Genomic DNA, 21304 nt, shown 5'->3' on the forward strand with positions numbered 1-21304 from the left:
ACGTGGGCTAACAGAAATGACTGCTCCACTGGGAATGCCAGAACTATAGAAATGCAACAATCAATTTAATTCTAGTAAAACTAGGGCATGTGATCTGCTTAGTCTTCTATCCTATTCTAGCTCCTTTCTCAAGATATTCTTGATCTTTTGTATTTTAAGAGAAACCTCTCATCATGCCACTAACCATTCTGACCTCACACAGTGTCATTCCTCCCTCTTCACCTCTGTGCTCTAAGTTTTCATTTCTAAGTTTGCAATATCCATTTACTGCTCCCCTTCTCCAAATCTATCCCATACTCTTCATAGTTTGGCAATTGCCCCTGATAAAATACCTTCTGCTCTTCACCTGATGCTTTTTGAGGAGCCTCTGCTGATTTCTTAGTCATATCTCAGCATCAGTACTCTATTCTCACCCTCCTCTGACACAGCTGGCCATTCTCCTCTTCTGGAACACTTCTCCTTTGTTAACTTGTGTGATTCATCCTTTTATTTCCCCTTCATTTTTTTCTTTCACTTTTTAACTACTCTTTCAAAGAAGATAATCTCAGATTACTCTATTCTTGGTCCCTCTACCTTCTCTTTTTAGAATCATCATATTTAATCCCACCATAAAAAATTTTCAACTACCAATCCCATGCTGGCTGTGTTTCAGTTCCAGATTTGATTCCTGTTCAGATTATGATCTGAGTGAATAACTTACAAGACTAACAGGTAGAAATCTTCATCTCCTCAAAATACTCAGCATGATCTTCTGCATCATACTGAACAACACTATACTCCTCTACATTACTCAGGTCTATAATCTGGATAACATCTTTCTTTTTCAGATCTCTCTCTACACTCTCTCTACTTCTAAGTAAGTCTTAAGTCTTGCAGACTTTCTTTGAATAAAATGCTGTGTGTATTAGCCATCTATTTCTCTGGCCTTGACAAACGTAGAAAGAAGCTGCTTATTTTTCTCTAATGTTCTACCTTTCCCTCTGAAATACATGTCTTGTTCCCAATTTCGTATAAAAACAACAGCAAAAAAGCCCACAGCAAGCGTTAACTGCTTATGGTCAAGTAGTGCAAGGCACTCTAACCAGCACAGCTGTAGGGATGGACTAACGTAACCCATATTACATGTTAAAAAATAACATGAGAAACCTAACCTTTTTCAACAAACTTTGAGCCTTCACTAGTATAATAAAATCCTCTCAAAGTAAATCACCATACTCTAGTGAAAATTAGCACTGTAAGGGAAGTTCTCACAGTACAGGCCTTGTTAGCTGAATTTCAACATGGAACAAATACTTATGACGCAGCTATAAATATGATTTAAAATGGAAATGTTGACACTGTGATAATATTCCCATGTGATAGACCCTAATTCATCTTGTCCTTGGCTGACAGACACTGCGACAGACCAACATAGAAATTTACTGGAGCAGGCCAACAGTATGCAGGTTCTGTGTCCTGGAAGGAACTGTTCTTTTTGGGAGCAAATGAATAATTTTGAAGAGGAGAAAGGAGGCAATTAAAACTCGAAGGTAGCACTGACCTCTTTCTCTCAGATTATACCTGTAATTAACAATCCCATGGTGGCAGCTCAGATAGGTATACCTAGGCTAGTATTCAAGAAGCTACTTCAAGATATCAGCATAGCCGAGACAGCACTGAAGCTGGTCCAGGCTAGTTGCCTGACTGTCTAGATAGCTTTGTAGTCAGATCCTGTAGCCTTTACTAGGCAACCACAAGTTGTATCTAGATGCAAATTAACTAGCTCAGTACTTAATAGAAGCCTGTGAAAATTACAGTGATTATAACAGCTTTATCTCTCCACAGGGAACTGGTTCTCTGTTATTAGTTTTAAAAGTAAATTTGCTCAAAAATAATTATACGCATTTTTTTCTAAGCAAATAATTTGATTATGTGACTCAAAAGTATCTTGGAGAGATTAAGGACGCATCCTGAAGAATTAAGGCTACTCCTTTGCAACCTCTCATCCCTTTGCCTTCTCCCAAGCATGCTCCCTTGTCCCAGATGCATTCAGGAACGCCGGGGAGTGGGTTGAGCCAGCATGCATGTATGGCAGTGGGGCAGGATGGGTGCAGACCGCCAGCAAGCTGGATGGGCCTCATGCTGGGCAAAAGGAAAGACGTGGAAGGGTGGGGGCATCTGTACCTAGGGCTTGGTGAGAGTGGTGATAAACTTGGAAGTCAAGTTGTGAAGACTGGTGTGACAAGAGTTATAAAAAGAAAGGGGAGAACAAGAATAAAGCTTGAAACTGATACTTTTTCTTTTAATGCACCTTCTTTCTTTGATTACTATATACAACAGAAGTGCCTTAGGATACTTCTATAGGCTCTGGCTTCTCCATAGTTGTGTAGAAAGAGGACGGAAGCAATAAATTGTAGAGAAAAGATGCCACAGCAAGAATCCCAACAGTTGTGTGAGGATGATGAAGCCGTATGTCGAATAATTTCAGAAAATGAACAGGCTCTTGTATGACTAAGAATAACTACTGAGCTTCTGCATGCTTTAAGGCACAAACTGATGGCATGGCTGGTAACTCTAATCAGGCAAAATGCTCATTGTAATTGGCTTTTTAAATAAAAATATCTGTCCTGGTTCACATGCATTTAGCCAGTACATTCCAGTTAATTAGCATCAGGCAGAAATCTCTCTTTCCTGTCCATATGGAGTTTGCATTTTGTGAACTGGAGGACGTGGAGATGGCAGAAAGGAGGAAGATGGGAAGGATGTGTTTTCTCCTGAGGCTACAGACATCTACCACTGGTTGAAAGAGAATGTAAACCACAGTTGCTCTTTAAGGCATTAGAGGCCATTAGAAATTGCCTTATCACAAGCTTAAAATGCTTATTTCTGAAACTAGTGATGTTCAGCATGTTAATACTGATGCTGTAACGGTAACCAACATTACAGGAAAAAATACTGGTAAAACCTGACAAATTCTTATTCTTTTCATTGGAAAATCTTTGTTCTCTGCTCATATATTTCACCTAAAGAAATTCTGTCCATCTCTTTAGAGAGTATTAATTGATAAACTGCTCCTTGATTTCTCCCATGCCTTGTTTAGGAGGTCAAAGGCTGCATGAATTGTTCTGGTGAGCCATGTATGTTCGCCTGGCGGCTGGTTGGCCTGACAAATAATCTGCCATAAAACAATTCAGATCTGAATTTCCAGACCTTAATTGCTCCATGGTAAAGTGCTCAGACTGCTCTTACCCTGCAGCAAAGTAGTTTTACCCCTCTTTCATTTAATCAAATGTTATTCATTCAAACTGAATGAAAGAGCATTATCCATTTGCTGCAGGATAGATATGCATACAATTACGGCTTAGGTGTCCAGTCTGTGCAAGTTCATACTTTAGCTTACCTCCTGATAGTGTGTTTACAAGACTATATCCTAGAGATGGCCTGTGGAATTTAGAATGAATAGGTAAGTCAAAGCATCCATTAACCTTGTGCAAGACTAGAACAACATTCCTCCCTTTTACTGAGTGTCAAAGGCTTTTCTTTTCTGTTACACCTTTGATACAGCACTCCCATTAGTCATTTGCCTTTCTCTAGGTTTTAACAAGAGACACAAAACAGTGTTTATTGTTTTTCTCTAAGCAAAGACAATTTCAAACTGTCCCTGGCTGACCCCCTTGAATGAGGATATGACTCAGGTTTCATTTGTTTCGTGTCCTGGTATGCTCTCTTTTGACACACCTACAAGTTTAGTGATGCCTGGAGGAAACAGACAGGTCAGAGCTGGGATTTCTCAAAATGCATTTTATTTAGTGATAAGAAGGCCTGTAAAGTCTGGCCTCTATAAAGGCTGCAACATTTGTTAAAACTACAAAATGTATAGCCTTGTGGGTAGGGCTCTGCAAAGATACACCATCCTCATAGGTATTAATCACCAGCCAAATCTCTGCTACAGCAAAAGTAGATGCAGGGTCTTGTCTGAGACGAGTGTGAACAAGCGTAGAGAAAAAAGGTCCCTGTAACCTTTTAAGTCCTTACACCATGGTGCGGACCTTTTCAATCATACTTGCTTTCCCTATATGCAAGTATTAAAGTAATCAATTACTGGGAAAGCCAAATCTCAAGATTTCTATGGTACTTCAATACTGATGATTCAGATTGACATTACTATTCTTACCCTCTGAATGCTACTTTGTTTGCTACTGCTCTGTTCTCCTTTCAATCTCCTTTTAAACTACATTACAAAGCTAGAACCTCTTGGCAGCTTCTGATGAATGTCTTCATGAACATAAAATTTAAACATGAGAGAAACTAATTGGGAAGTAAAAACTGTTATGGTACAATGAGTGATGAATATTCACTGTAATTATACACTGTGTGTAATACTTAATACTAGGATATGTGGCCCAGAAGGTTGCTTTTTAAGAATCTAAGAGCTTTATCAAAAGATTTTCAAATATTTAAATGGACTTAGGCCACAGGTAATGCAGAGATCACTCATTAAGACAGAAAAAAATTGCTTAACTTCTTCATGGAGAGATATTTGTATTTTCCTTTTTTCCCCTCTCTCTTTCTTTCAAGAGACTTGTTGATATACTCCACACATTTATTCGTTGCTGACAGCATGCTTGCCTACCGTACAAAGCAGTTCAAGCAATGAGAGAAAAATTACACTTTCCCACAATAACTTACTTTCAAGACAATTTAGTACAATGGAAAGCTTTCTCTCAACTATAGTTTCAGAGACTGAGATACAATACTTATCATTACCTTTTAAAAGCACTAACAGAAACATATAAAGGTACTATAAAAATAAAGAGCTCAAGCAACAGAAGAAAACTGAGAAGCTGCTATTAGGAAGCAATAATGATTACCTTGTTTTCATTCAAACATACAAAAAATGCTATTTGAAAAGCAGGTATTTACTGCTGTTTGTGTGAGTGAATGTAAATATTTAAAAATATTTATCTATTTTATTATCATAAATAACAAAAACTAATGCTAACGTTATCCAGTAACTCATAGTATGACACTTAGGAAATATTTAAATAAGCAAGTATGTGTACAGGTGAGTCTCAGGGTTAACTGGCACCAGAAAGAATGTACTTGAAAAAGGCATCGTGAACACTGAGGATGAAAAGTACCTCTGACATGACAGTATTTGAAAGGATCACAATGATGAATCTGGTGTTTTTCTGCAGCTTATTTGGGCTAATTGAAATTTAGTTAACATCTTGGGCTCTTAAAGTTACTTAAGCAATGGGAACAGCAATTTTTTTCAAATGTGTACAAATATGCTATATTTGGCCATCTTGAAAATAATGAGGGAATTAAAAATTAATCCCCAAAAGAGGTATTTATCTTTTGATAGGTAGCTAGCTAACTGATAGACATTTCCACATGAAGAATAGAGTAAGAAGACTGTGAGCAATGTTTTGTTACATCAGTGTACACATATACAACTGGATTTGGGAAAGGGATACAAACTCTTCCCTTCTGTAATTGGAATAAAAGTTCTAAATGAAAGGAAACCAAGAATCCTCCACCTCCTCTCCCCATATCTCAGCCAATTTGTCGGCAATGCTTCGTATCTTCATATCCTGTGGCAGCAAATAAAAAAAAACACCTAAGAAATTCTTGATCTGCAGGATTTCTTGGTGTCAAATTTCACACTATCAGATGTTTCCATTTTCTCTCGAGTACTCTAGCCATTTCTTTATTTCAAGGGTTTGGCAGCTCTTAAACACTTTAATTCCAAATGCTTTAATTCCCTCTTACTTCTATTTTCTGTCAAGCTTTCCTTTGACAGAGTCCTTGTTATTAGTTCTTTGCATGGCTAAGCTTAGGACTTCTCAACTTATGACTGATAAGATTAACTGCTGCTATAAATTGGGAGTTCATCAGTTGATGGAAGAATGAAATAATGAAAAAAGAAAAAAAAATTGGGTATTGTGGGAGTAAGTATGGGCCACTAATTTAAGTCCACAGGAGAGGTTGTATTGAGGTCATTCTCAACAGTGAAAGGTACATATTGACACCATTTTAAAGCTAGGAAAGTCTTACTACTGGAAATAGTTCTGTTGAGCTTTACCTACAGTTCTGGACAGCCATGCTCAAGAAAGATGAATTTAAATCAGGATGGGTACAAAGAAAGGTTGGAAGACTGCTAAGGGGAATGGAGATTCTGCCCTGCACGAGCTGACAAGCCCTTGACTTATGCACTAAACAAATAAAAAAGAGCACCCCAACCCTTCCAACCCCAAAATACACAGATTGCTCCCTACAACCAAATACTTTGGAATAAAGAAGAGAACACATTCTTTAAGCTAACTGACAGTAATGAATGAATCTCAGAGCTATAATCTATATTAGCATACGAGTGCAGGCAAGTCCTTGAAAAGTAATAACAAGATATGACTCAACTCATTTGACAGGTGAAAGAAAGGGCAGACTTATGAAAATACATTAAATTGGCAAGTGGAGCTCCATTTTATCTATTCAATCTTAAGCTAAAGAGCAGTACACAAAAATATTAACCTCATGGAAAGACATTAAAAAAACAAAGCAATAACCACTTTGCTTCTTTTTATAGCAACTTTCCAAATCACGTGACAGGTGAAAATGGGTTGCAATGTTGATATAGGTGACACAGGCTTAATTCTATGATGTCTTGAGTATGGGACTAATGTTCCACTGAGCACCACAGGCATAACAGAGGAAGATTCCCTCACAGGTTATGTATGTGTAATAGAAAAGCATTCTCCAGAACTCAGGCCTTAGCTAACCAACCCGTCAAGAACTCCCTTGGTCAGTAAAAAAGCTAAGGAACTTTCCCCTAATAAACACGCTATAGAAATAACCCAAATTTCTGTTGATCTAAGTTCTCTGAAGTTTGTCTTTGACACCATCCTCAAGAAGCTATTAATTTGAGGCAAAGTTGTATGCTTGATACTGACTTTTTGATACGCAACTGTTTTTGTACAAAGCAATAGTCACCAAATGATTAAAAAATGAAAACAAAATCTCCTTGAGCAATGTTCACTCTTCATTACCTACACATTACTATTGTTTCTGTATAAATGACAACATTCAAAACGAAATAATCTTTTTAACACAGAATCCTTTCCTTTCACTGGAAGAAAAAAAAACTAGCCACAAAAAACCCAATGTATAATTACCTGGTTGGTAGAAATTTGGTGAAAGTTCTCTGGCAACTGCTCTTGCAATATCACATTCCTGGCGAGCAGCCTGAGCAGCCTGATCCGCAGCATCAGCTTTAGCTCTTGCATGTGCAGTTCTGTATAGAGTAGAAAACAGTTTATATGAAATCAAGTCTTTTATGAGTTGCATCAGTAATGTGAGAGCAAAGGACTACTGTCCTCAGCTACCATACACTATACCGTATAGTGTGCGCTTATGCCCGCTTGCTGTAAATAACTGCAGATCAGTCAAAGTATTTAAGAATCAACGCATTATTCTTCTCAGTTCTTCAGTCCTGCTCATCCTTGTATCACATTTACTTGTAGGTACACAATTTACAGCCTAAGCTTATAATCAAAATTTCAGAATAGAAAAAAATAGTATCTGATCGAAATCTGAGATTATGATTTTAATACACGTTACCAGAATGTGTACAGAAGGTCAGACTGGGCCACCACACTGACTCCAAAACAGAGGTCTGTGAGATCAGGATACGTGGTGTTCAAGGGGACTGTGGAATGCTATTGCCTTTAAAAAATGTCAGAGTTAATGCTCAGAGCTGGGTGCCACGTAAAATTTTCTGAAGGGCAAAACTGAGGTATGTTGGCCCAAAAAATGGAGAAATATCTTCCACAATCAGACCATGTTGGAAAGGGATGGGACAGAAAATGTGTTTGGTGCTTCAATAGGCATTTGTATAAACGGAGACTTAACAGTTTTAAATTCTTGTAACTCACTGGATTTCAAATCCAAAACAAGGTAACTCTTCTGAAGTCAAGACAATAGTTTGGAATACTTTCCTAAAGTAATCTGCCCTCTGCTTCCACTTTTTTCCTTCTGCTATTTCTTAAAAAGCCTCAAGGACAGCTTGTGCAAGTGCCTCTGATTCCAGACTGCGTAAATTGATACTCATATTACTGCAAGATTGCATCACTGTTTGTCTCATCTTCCCTCCCCACTTCATTTTTTAAGCAGTCATCTGTTTAAAAACTCCTGACGGCAGTGATCTCTCTGTGCCTCTACAGCATTAGCACATAGCCTAGAGCTATGAAATGGTTCATTAGAATGGAGGGGAAGCTAAACATGGCAAACAGGCAGTTTTTTGAGCCTCTAGAGATATTAATAACATTTCTAAGCCAGATACATTAAATTTCATGAATTTCTCAGGAATTTTCTTATAATATTCTAGTACAAAACTGACACTTAAGTAAGAAAAAACTTAGTTAAGAGGATAACAGCAGCAGCAACTTTTATCCCATGTGCCTTGTGATACTAACCAACAGCAATGAAATAAATGAAAACTTTCAACAACTTCGCTGTAAAAATTCAGTTTTATTTTCAAGGAATAAAGAAGAGTTCTATGTGTTTTAGACGAAGAAAGAATTAAATGTTAGCATTAACCAGAATGAGCACCAAGAGATTAACAGTATGGCAGACTTTGCATTTCTAAAAGGATGTTTAATCCCGTAGGGTACTAGTACAAACACAGACATTAAAAACCCACATAGACAGTTTCATCTGTGGTGCCCGGAGAAGATTTATTTAAGTTACATCCTCCCTAAAAAGTGTGGAGATAAATGTTGAATGTTATTTCAAAGCTTAGCTTGTCATAATTTACTGGATAAATATCAGCTCATGCTGCCTTCTCGCAGGTCCCTCTAGGTCTCTGAGAAAAAAAGATAACGAGCAAACAAGCAGTAACACCTTCAACTTGTGCTCAGGATGGGGGAAAGAAACTGTTAATCAAAACAAATACACCATATAATCCCATATGTGTTCCGTGCAGTTCATGAATGGTTGTACGGTATGTGCTTCCTTAGTAACAGTAATCAAACCCGTTCTTTCTCTATAATCATTATTTTCAATTAGATGAGCTATTCTTAGCTCCTGCATAATTATGTCTATGTAGCATAAACTTAAAGAAGCAATCCTAGCACTGGGACATTGTTTTGTGAGACAATAATGTAGTCTGCACATAGATAAACTAGACACTGATCATCCTTTTGTGATGATAAAACAACCAGATGATTCCCATATAAAAATAGTCTAATGCTATTGCCACCACTACAATAGACATTTTAAAAGCTAATATACTAAATTACTAGCATCAGGAAAACATACTGCCAGGATAATACACTTATTTATTGATGCCTGTGAATTTTCTGTATTATTATATCCAAGAAGGAAATCACACATCCTGTTCAAACATACAGTATCAATTAGTTAAGGAATTAAATGGTAACATGAGGAATAAGCTACTGAAACTTTGCCACATACAGCTGGGCAAAGCAAGTCACAGTGGGAAGAAGCCAATGGAACAGAAGGTAAACGGGCACAGCTTTCCCTGGCTGCCTTACCTCACACCTTTTTTTTCCAACTCGCACTTCCTGCTATTCTGCCCCTTTTGTACTCGCAGTCAGGAGCTCCAGCAGACCAGAACAGGAGCGAATGCTCAGACAGGAGCGCTGCCAAAGCACGTCTCAGTGACACACTTCAGCAGAGCCTCAGCGCTGTACTGTCACCGAGAGACGACGCAGCAAGAGGAACTAAATAGGCACAGGAGGGTAAGGCACAAGAACATTTTTTATGCTCCTGAGCAGCCTTCGACCAGCCGAACAGAAGTGTGTACGTGTGGCCATGCTGAGACGCTTCCCTGACGGTCTCTTCAGCAAGCATCATCGACAACGTGGCAAATGTGAAAAGAACATGAGAAACTGGCAGAGCCGGTGCTTCTGTACAGAATGGAAACACCACGCTTCACCTGTGAACACAGGCTCTTCATTATTTGCATTATTTGCTATTTATCACCGTGGCATTTGGATGCTTTACTGGCTAACTTCAGCAATGTGTACTTTATTATCTCAGTTTGCAACTGTATATTCAGACATTTCTTTCACTTCCTGCGCACTTACTTACAAGTGTCAGACTCAAATAATTTTTCTGTTGCTATTTAATTTCCATTTTTTTTAATTCTCACTTCCACACTTGATTTGTCTGTATGTTTTCCAAATTACCTGCTTACAGTTACTGCTGCTTGGCGCTACATTTTGTTTGCACTTGTTTTATTCTGCCTTGCACTGACCCCCACACTATTAGAGTGTTATTACTGGAGACTATGGAGAAATATGTTGGGTTTTTAATGACGTTTATAAGGGCAAGCTATCAGAGCTGGGTAACCCCACTGAAACAGAATCCATTTGCTCCATTGACACAGTTCATGAAAGCCTTCTTTACCTTTTTCTCCTGGAGTAATTTTGTTACTGTAAAGTCTTGAAGTTTCATTTATTATCAATAATTAGCCACGGAAATTTAAGCCTGTGATATATAAAGTCAAAATGACCCACATTTTGGGTTGCAGCATCTTTTGCTGCGACAAGAAATCTTTATGAGAACTTTTGAAAAAGAAAACTCAAAAAAGTGTTCTCTTTCCTTTCCCCAGCCAAGAAAAAGACTGCAGTAGGCTTTGCATGCTGCTCCATACACTCTCCAGGAAGGGTCAATCTCAAGTTTCAGCAGCAAAATAGAAACTATGCAGGGAAGTTAGGCAACAACTCACAGAGTGCAAAACAGTATGGGAAAAAAACGAGTGACCTGCTTTGCAATGCTGCATTCAGGTTCTAATCCACAGCAGAGGACCTTTAATGATTTTTCTTTTAGGTGAACAGGCAGTCCTTTGTAAAAATTCATTCTCGGCAACTGTAACACATAATACACATTACTAACTTTTGAACTGCCATGTGTTTTTACGTGTGTATCTACTTGAAAGTATCATCCTACCATTAATGTTCCACGTGATGTCTCAAACATATGCTTGAAAGGTTTCAAACCAATATAAAATTAAAGTATTTAAAACAAACCCATCATATTTAGATGGACAATCTACCATTTAGCTAATGAGTCCACAGTGGTGGTAAACGTGATTAAGACAGGGACAAAATTGAGTTGTATCTGTGGCAGGAATCAAACTGTACTTACATTAAAAAGCAACCCACAGCTATCGCTCACACAGAGTACAGCATGCGGAGTCCCCGTATCTACCAGTCTCTGTTGTCAGTGAGCGAGGGGTGGAGGACCAATTGCTAACTGAATAACTTTGCTGTTGTTAGAAAGTTTATTTGGACTCATATTAGGGTCTGATTTTGAAAGAAGCCTAAGCTTTCTAAACTGTGCAACAGCTGATACCACTACTGATACCTACCTTTTCTGTGTTTGGTTGGGTAGGTAAACATAAACATCATCTTAGCTACACTTGAGATTATAAGCACAGGGTCAGGGGCTTCTTACAAGTAGTCTCCCCTTCCAGCAATACAATCAGATTTCTATCTACTTATGTCTGAAAAGTGACTTGTAGGAGGAGTATTGAGGGCTGAAGAGCTTAAACAACATTATCTAGCATTCTGCAGCAATAATGCTTACATATAATGCCATGTGTCTGGAATGCATTATGTAATGTTTATCTAAATTTAAACCCCATTTAGAACTGTCCATTACCCTTCAGATTATTTTGTATTTCCACGGTATCCTTCAACGCACTTGTAATGCTGCCTCATTCAGAGTCAGCTAAAAATGTAAGCAATCTATGTTTACTTTGTTTCATTTTTCAGCTTTTATTAAACACAGTGATCCCAGCATAAAGCTTTCCAGGAGCTTGCTTTCTATTTCTGAAGATGATACAACTCATTTTTTCTGTTTTCTATTTGCCAAATATATGAAATACAATTATGTTTCTATCAAATTATCAAAAATTAATAATCTCAACAATTATTAACAGATTTCCATACTGTCAAAAAAAAATCCATAAAGGCTAAACCTACATGAAGTTCTCAGAAACATATTTAACTACTGACAGCTATCAGGTTTGTCTGAGTAACATTACATATTTTGGGTTACTACCCATACCATCCTTTTTGAAACTGGAATTCTCCAAAAAACAATCCGATCTTGCTAAATTCTTAAATTCAGTGATTTTTCTAGAAAGCAAAGAATATTCTGTTGTTTTTTTTTTTTCCAGGTATGATACTTTCCAGCATTTTTATATTTATTTCTATCTATTGGAGGCTCAATTCTGTAAAACCAAGCTCTGATAAAATTGCTACAGAGATAATAGCATTTTCAGGAAAAGAGGAGCTGGAGAGGAAGAGGAAAACTTTAAGGAATGATTCTTCGGTAGTTTCATTTTCTCCTTGTCCCCATTTTCTTTCCATATTCTTCTAATACTATATATCAGTAATGAATGCCAGATAATTATCTAGCATCTATGCATTTTTCAACACTGCAAGTGAGAGACTGGCATTTATCAAGTGTACTAGTCATCTTCCTCAGCTTCTTTCAGTGATAATACTGGGTGAAAAACAATATTCTGCTATGATAGGATTAAAAATACATACGCGCACAACTACATAGAGCTACCTAAGAACTCTCGGCTTCATCACTCTCAGCAACTCATTGCTATAATATACCTCGGAAGTGAGGGTAGGTCACTGAATACCAGCAAGAAATGAGTCTCAGAGAGAAACAGAGAGAGGAAAAAGACTGACTTACAGATACTGCAATACGAGAGCTTCGTGTCAGTGAGAAAATTGAAGTGCTTCTAAACTAGACTGAATCGACCAAATGAGATATATGTTCTCAATCAGAAGTCTGAACTTAAAAACTCTTCAAAGTACTTTACTTGATCAATCTCTTTTGTGCTTTGCTAGATTTTAGTTTCAACCAGCTGCTCCTTCTTTATGAACTGACTTCACTCAGAAGCTGGACTACCTCAGTACTACCAGTAAAGTCTCATTTAGTGAAGCATAAGCAGATCTATTATGTACACACCGCTGGGACATTGATGTATATCATCTTCCCCACTGGATTTTTTTTCTGAAAACTCCTCCTTCCCAGCCTAAATCCATTTCTCAGTTTTTTTCAGTTCTAACTCATATTAGAAGAACTAAAAAATACTAGCATTTAGTTAACAACTCCTGAAAAAAACGAGGAAATTCCTTACAAATGGCAAATGGCCAACCTGATTTCAGTACTTGAAAAAATAACCTGGGGGTAATGACTGGTTAGCCAGCTGTCAGTCTGGGGCATAAATAACAGCATAAATAAACTGGGTCTACAACCGTAAAGATTTACAGGCTAATAGTATACTGTGCCAGACATCATGCTTTAACAAAGAGTCGATTTTGCCAAACACTTCATACATATGTAAAGATACTGGGTCCTATACCTTATCAAGATTGCCTTGATTTAACATACTTGGATTGTTTTCAAGGTTTCTGATTTTGCACCCTATGGCAACATAATTAAACAGCAGCATAAATTACATGGAATTAATAAGGCACATCAAAATGGATTAAAAGCTAACTCTCTGACATATCTCAAAGCTTAATGCAGAAGACATCAAAGAAAAGGGTTGATACGTGCATTTTACCTTAGAAATTGGTTTTTGCTCCAGAGTTGTTTAATATTTTACTTTTATAATGTCTCAATACAAGCTAAAATATACTATGGTGGAGTTGGCAGATCACACAACTTCTGGATTCCAAAAAACCCCAAGAGGACACTTCACTATAACCTGAAGTTCAATGATAACACCTCCAAAACCCATTGCATGTAACTGTACTGAGATAGAACACCGGGAAATCAAAAAATCTAGACAGTATGGGCAACTGCCATGGAAAGCAGCACAGGAGTATGAGAACACGATGTCTAACCCCACACACTGCAGCAAAAGGAAGGGTTAATATGGTCTTAATACACGTAGAAATGAAATCAAGTATAAACAGGGATTTGTTCTTGCTGTACTACATAATCCAGAATCCACAAAACCACTAATGGAACAATGTCCAGCTCATCTATGTCTCAAGAAGGAAAAAGAAATGTCAGGACCACAGAATACTTTAAGTTTTAAAAAGACAAGCTTTTTAACTTAAACTTCTTGAGCCTCATATCTACTCATTATTAAGAAACACTGAGAAGCCACTTATCATGGTGTACACACGGATATCTGACAGAGGAAAATGGGGAAGAAAAAATGAGGAAGACGTGTTTCAGATAAAGACATAACCAGTCCAACGATTAGAAACTGAATTTGGGCATAGTCAACCTTGAATAGTTTGGGGTATATTTTACAGGGAAAAAGATGGATCTTTCCAAGTCTAAAATGATACTAGGCAGTGTACTAAAAGTCCTCTCTAATCCATTTTCTGAGAAAAAAATGACATGGCCTTTTGTTTACAGGAAGTGAGATTAGATGATTTAGGGACTGTTTACATTAGGTATTTCAGACATCTGACATAAGTGCTCTGATCATCTCATTGGAGGCACCCCTCTTACTTCATTAAAAATAAGAAACTTGAACTATTCACAGCTTGGTCCTCTGAACTGTGTGGACATTAAACTCCTGCAGCAGTCACCATGAACATGCTCTGCTGTGCTTACGAATAGTCTTACAGCAAACACCAGTCTATGTGTTTGTTGAGGAATCAGCCGCCTTCTTATGCCAAGATTCAGAACCTGTTTGCGTTCTCCTTTAGACCTCTACGGTCCACATCAGTAAAACCAGAATCACTCAGCAAATCAGGGGTGCCAAGGTACACCTTTCTGTAACTTATACTAGTCACATATCTACTCAGCAGTTCAGAAATATTTTAGGTGAATGCAGGATAGCATCCCAAAAGAGAAGGTATTTCTGAAAATTCACTTTTCACAATTGAGATAAATTAGTTCAATTTCCCTAGTCTGTTTTTCAGGCCCTCACTCTTGCTCACCTGTTTGGAAAAAGACTCACATGAAGATGTCTGAATTTAAAAAGTGGTTTTAAATTCCTGTTAAACATCACTAGAGAAGGTGCATTTACATGGTGCTCTCCCTAACCTTAGGTGTCCCACTAGTCTGGCATTATTTATGTGCACACCAGATAATCTGCCCCTGAACAATGGAGCCGGCTCTTTATGTGACGTATTCAATTTTATCCATCATTCTGTCAAGAGCTTTAACGAATGAAGTTTTGCTTTCAGATTTCACCCTAGCACTGACATAGAAATCTTGAAGATGGCAGTCTTCAATTTCAGCAAGATGAGCCGCACCATTTCAAGCAGAAAACAAGTTTTCCTGTGGGGAAACTTATACTTTGGGCAAAATACACTTCTGCATACTATGCTCATAGGGTTTTTTCCCCATTTTTGCCAATGGTGATTTACTGCCAGTATCTTTTCATGTCACTAAGTGCCAAGTACATCTAGAGAAAAGTATAAATCTTGATGTGCATTGGTCTATCCTACTTTACAGGACAGACTATATCCTATCCTGCTTTATAGGATAGACTACATCCTATCCTATTTTATCACTAAGTCTCCTCAGTGAGCATTATTTTCTTCCAGTTCCCTGGCCCCAAAATGTTAATTCCTGCAGACAGGAGGTTTTTTGGAAAGGGGTAAAGGAATATCTGCAAACCATTTGTTGTTTCCAATCACCAAAACCAATTACGTTGGTTGACTGAAGAGAGCTTCTGAATCTAGCTGGAAGCATAAAAAAAAGATGCACACTTGAGCTTCAGCTGCTCTTGATGACACAGTTAACTGAAGAAAAAAAAAAAAGGAGATAAATATGTTTCTCTTCCCTTCATCATAAAATACGAGCTTCAAGGAAAAAGAACCCGATGTAATAAGGATTCTGCGCAGAGAAGGCAAGTCTGCTCAAGGAAATGGGAACACATGGACCATTGTGATCATTTGCTTAAGGGGCATTGCACTTCCCCCCGCCACACATGTTTTTTTAACTGTTCTCTACCTGGGACAAATGAAATAAAACAGTAGGTATGACAACTGCTATCATCATCAACACCAATATCTGGCAGCTATTCTAGACTCTGTGTGTAAGAAAGCAACAACAAATCATCATCCCAAGGATACAGCTAGATGAAAAATAAGAACAGCTTACAGGAAGAGACTAGGAATTATTTTTGCATCAAGATGAACTGTTTTTTTCAATTTTAAACATTATATTTTTCAGTGTTCTACTGATTTTTACCACTTACAATTACTTGTAAAAAATAAAAAAAAAAAACAGAAAATATTATATCAAATGTCAATTTTTAGAAAACAATACATTTAAAATGATTTTTTGTTAGAATAATTCAAGTCAGGAAACTTTTGAAAGCTCTATTAATCAGTAAACTTATTCAGAAAAACTATGTCAAACATCATCCTTGACAATGTCTGTATTTGTTAATCTATCCTCTATACAGAGTTGATGTGCTTTTTTAAGGATAAGATTTTAAAAAAAATTTTAGGGCAAAAAAAGCCTACAGTGATATAGATATTTTAGCAAAGAATACCAAACTATTTGTAGAGCAAAATACATAATATGAAAACAGTATCTGATCTCTCTTCACATCATAATTGCAATACACTGGTTGCATGAAAATTACATTACAGGAAAATTACAGGAAAAATGTGAAAATTTATTTAAAATTTTGTGGGTTTTGCTGGCTTCAAAAAATATACGATAAACTCCCCAATCATAAAGTACTTCTAGGAGTACACTTCATACATTTCCTAAGTGCCTTTGGCAGTCTGTAACTTATTAGATTATAGTTCCAGTATCTGAATCCAAAGACTTCATTACTGTGCTTGATGAAGGAAAACATACTAAGAAAAAAGTCACAACTACAGGCTTAGTAGCTTGGTGCGTATTTGTCTTTCTCTTTTCCAAAAGCTGTAGCACACACATTTATTTCTGCCGTTTTCTCATAATAATAATAAAAGTATGGAATTGAAATCTTCATAACAAATGAGAACAGAAAGGATACATTGACCATGGAATAAAGTTTTAATCTAAAATAGTTTTGGGGAGGCTTGAAAAAATACCTAGAACATAATGGCAAACAAAATAATTCTTTGTAAGATATAATAGTGCAATTTGTGCATTTATAACTTAAAAAAGAATGTGGCATAATTAAGCTTTTAAAATAACAAACATATTGACATGAATTCAAATAATCTGTGGCAATGTTAGTTTTTTTTAACAGTCCTTTTAATATCTTTGTGTATTAAAATCTAGTGGGGAAAAAAAACTGCAGTATTTTCATCCTTTTAAAGGCATTAACTGTACGTGTTAAATTTAAATCTTTGTGCCCTTAGCATTCTGACAGCCAAAACTGAATTGGGCTTATCTTTCTTTACATGGTTCACTTCTATTCCCTGATCAGGTGCCAGATGTCTAGAAAAATAGTATTGGCAGAAAAATGCCTAGCAAACCATTCTGGGATTAGTTCTTCCATTTTCAGTTGTTACAAATTCTCTGACATGTTTGAAGATAACTGTTAAAAAAAGTCACAGAAATACTTGAATAACAGAAAACACTGATATGTTACGTCTGAACAGCTTAATTAGCAAAAGGCTTAAGCTCTCCATGAAAGACAGCTGCTCAAGTGCAGGGATGGTTGTATGTGATTTGACTTTTCTCCAGGCTGGCAGATATGAATCAAGCTGCTCGTATCATACATTAAACATCAAGAGATTGAAAAGTACAAACAAGCAAAGGGATGACTTTGATGATCCTTCTGTCTGTAAACATGTAATTCCTCTTAACTGAATAGCACTGCAGATTGAAAATAATGTCAGATCATTTCATACATAGAGCAGGTGACAGCTATTTCACAGGTTTTTGTTATCTGCAGCACAAAGGAAATTCAAAACCTGGGTTTATGACGAACACGGTTAGCAGCTTCAAAATAATCTCTCATATACATAGTACCCCCCAAATAAACATATATGTATATATTTACCCTCTGCAGATACCTACAATGCTGCCAATAACACACAATTTGAATAAACAACCAGCATGTCCTGTCAGCTACCAGAAAATTCGAAAAACCAGGAATGTTGCTCTCTGCTGGTTCCCATAGGGCTGATGATCTTGCCTAGATGCCCAAAAGGCTTTTGTGGCATCCAGAGGCTGTTGAAAGAGAGTTCACACCAGCCTATTTATTCCTGCTTAGAGCGGTCCTTGACTGCTTTGTTCACCTGAAGTCATGCAGACCTGCATGGTAAGGTTGATGGTTCATTGTCATATTCTTGCATATTTAGCAGTAACCACTCGTGAGAGTAAAAACTTATTCCAGACTCATGAAGTCTACTGTTTTGAGACCCTCTGAACAGAGCTAGTCATGGTCTGTTTGCTCCTTTCTTTTCCTTACTACAGTCCTTGTCTGGAGCTCTGACCTTCTCCCCCAGCCTCTTCTAGAAAGCAAGTATTCTCTTTTCTGAGTCACTAATAGCAGAATTTTAGTGTAAATACTACTGCATGCCATGAAGGAGGAAGTCAGTCCCAAAGTAATCAATCCTAATGTCTCATTGTCCTCTCTTCACACAAACACAGATTTATCAGACTTTCCAGATCTATCTAAAGGTTGATGGGTTTTACTGACCCTTATGACCGTTACACTGGAGCAAAAGAACAAGAATCTTCCATTAGGCAATACTGTGCCCTCCCTCTCCCACAAAACTTTATCTCCCAGTAAAGTATCTTAAGTAAGTTACCTTCCTAAATTGCAGATCTCTGAGCTTTTACGATTATCAGAGAAGGGCCACAGGCTGAATCCTCTCACTTTCGCAAAGCAGGATTACCACAGCTTGCCAGAAGCACTGCATCTGCTCTGCCTGTGCTGAATGATGGTGCTGCACACACACAAAAGTGCCTTCCAGAAGTGCTGGGCACTACTACATACATACCTAAGTTCTGCACTCTTCATGTCTTCAATGTGTAACACTACAGGAGTAACTGCTGCTATGACAGCAATTCATGTATTTGGCAGCCAGTGGTAACTGCATGGGTCTGAACACCAGCGAGTGACAGGAAAATATTTTTGCCTGCTATTTTTCTTGAGGACATTAAAGGAGCCTCACCATGTCAAGGGCATGCGTCATAGCAGGGAAAGGGTTGAAAATCCTGGGAAAGGCAGTGTCCTGGAAAAAGCCTGTGGGCTGGATGAATTATCTTAGAATCATAGAATCACAGAATGGTTTGTGTTGGAAGGGACCTTAAAGATCATCTAGTTCCAACCCCCCTACCATGGGCAGGGACACTTTTCACTAGACCAGGTTGCTCAGAGCCTCATCCAACCTGGCCTTAAACACTGCCAGGGAGGGGGCATCCACAACTTCTCTGGGCAACCTGTTCCAGTGTCTCACCATCCTCACAGTAAAGAATTTATGCTTAGTATCTCATCTAAATCTACTCTCTCTCTGTTTAAAACTGTTACCCCTCATCCTACCACAACAGTCCCTGATAAAGAGTCCCTCCTCATCCTTCCTGTGGGCCCCCTTCAGGTACCGGAAGGCTGCTATAAGTCTCCCCAGAGCCTTCTCTTCTCTGGGCCAAACAACCCCAAGAACAACTTATCTTGTCAGGTTGTATATCAAGGTGATCCTTCCTACAGTCCGTACAGATCCACCTTCACCTGAATATGTACCTTATGTTATGAATTCCATGGGGAAACAAGGAGGTCAGCAACAGGGAAGGACTCAGTCTTGCCTGAGTTGTTCTGCTGAAGCCTACATTGTTGGGGGCTTAAAGGAGGAATGGAGGACATTCTTGAAGAACCACTGGAAGAGCAGGGAAAGTAAACACATGGTTCCTTGAAGAATTTGATAATTCAAGATGAACAGTGCAAGGTAATTCAAAGATTATCCCATTTTACGTAATTAGCAAAATAACAACAATAAAAATCTCTCCCCCCTCAAACAACTGTCAGAATTTCAGCTATATCTATCCGTGAAGTGTATGTCTACTGAACACGGAATTTGACCTCACATTACACTTAGCTGACAATATTTAATAAAATGTGAGGTCCTATTCCATACAGCAGTCTTGCTGCTCTGGCATGAGCATGCTCTGGCAGCAAGTGGATGTAGACAGAATATGATTTCTCATTTGAAATGAGAAGTCCCTTGATAACAAGTAAAGACTTACTCTGCAATCCTATTAAATAAATAACATTTTCACTCTCTGTGAGACAGATGTGCAGCGAAAGGCCTGCTGAGATAAAGAACACTTTTGCTACAAAACACAGCGCTGAAAAGACTTGCTGAAGTACTGTACTGGGTTAGTTTGCAAGGAATTCTGTGGAGCTGCTTCAATGTAACTTGAAATGTGCTTTTGGCAGTTTCTTTTTCTAACTCCTGTGCAAGTGAGTCCAGCTATAAAGTCTTACAATTTACTCTTTTTCTTGAATGGCTAACCTGTCTAGTAGTAAACTACTGTTTTGAGTATTCAAATTGTTGCTGAGAAAATAGGATACAAAATGACCTCTTTTTGAAGGGTCAACATAGAAACTAGATTTCTACCAGATAACCAAGGTGGAATTCCACAGAAGAGGCAGAAATACAAAGAAAGCTTTTAGGAGTTCTTACATCTAGGATTTTCATGTACTTTAGTCAGAGTTCATATGTGCAGAAATTCAACCTCTCTGTAAGTTTGTTAAAAGATCCATCACTGGCGAGAAGAATGATACCCTTTTCTCATGTTTAATGGGTTTGAACAGCAATTGGAACTGCAGGGCTGTTCAATTCCATAATATCTGGACAGAAAGCACAGGTCACAACACGAATCACTGCACTATAGTTCTGTCTCTTCACCTAGCTGTGTACGTAAAAACAGAAGTGGATCTTAAACATATCACACATTTTTTATAAAGAGTGACAGCATCATGGAGAAGTTCAAGATGCAGCATCCTTTATTGATAATTTCAGGTACATCATGCTTTATCTCAGTAGAAATGCCAGAAACAATTAATCAGTCTTATACTTTAAACATGACATGATAAAATGAAGTATTACCAGCCTACAAGTGAGATAGCATGGGCACAACTTCCGATTTTTTTTAGGACAGGAAAGAAACAACCTTTCTTGTCTACCTTGAGATAATACATGGAGTTTCCAGTGTGAACAAAGCAGGAACCTCATCTATAGAACTTACATGAAGCAAGAAGGTAAATTTTGTTTGAAAAAGGCTCCATAGAGGAAAAATCTTTGGAGAAGGAAAGGAAATAAAAGCTGTCTCTGGCATGAAAGATTGAAACTGAATGGGCTGGTCAGGAAAAATGATATTTAGGGACCCAGCCAGCTTAGGTACT

General features: G+C 37.8%; 1 protein-coding gene across 5 annotated transcripts in view; it reads right to left on the bottom strand.

Annotated features, from left to right (window-relative positions):
- Window positions 1–21304, bottom strand: part of JPH1 (junctophilin 1) — a 93990-nt gene that overhangs the window by 28793 nt on the left and 43893 nt on the right. For all 5 annotated transcript variants that reach the window (XM_068397056.1, XM_068397054.1, XM_068397055.1 and 2 more), the window contains exon 3: window positions 7155–7273. In XM_068397056.1, coding sequence (XP_068253157.1) covers window positions 7155–7273 — 119 coding nt within the window. The remainder of the gene's footprint in view (window positions 1–7154; window positions 7274–21304) is intronic.

Source organism: Nyctibius grandis, chromosome 3 (genome assembly GCF_013368605.1).
Source record: "Nyctibius grandis isolate bNycGra1 chromosome 3, bNycGra1.pri, whole genome shotgun sequence".
Lineage (NCBI taxonomy): Eukaryota > Metazoa > Chordata > Aves > Nyctibiiformes > Nyctibiidae > Nyctibius > Nyctibius grandis.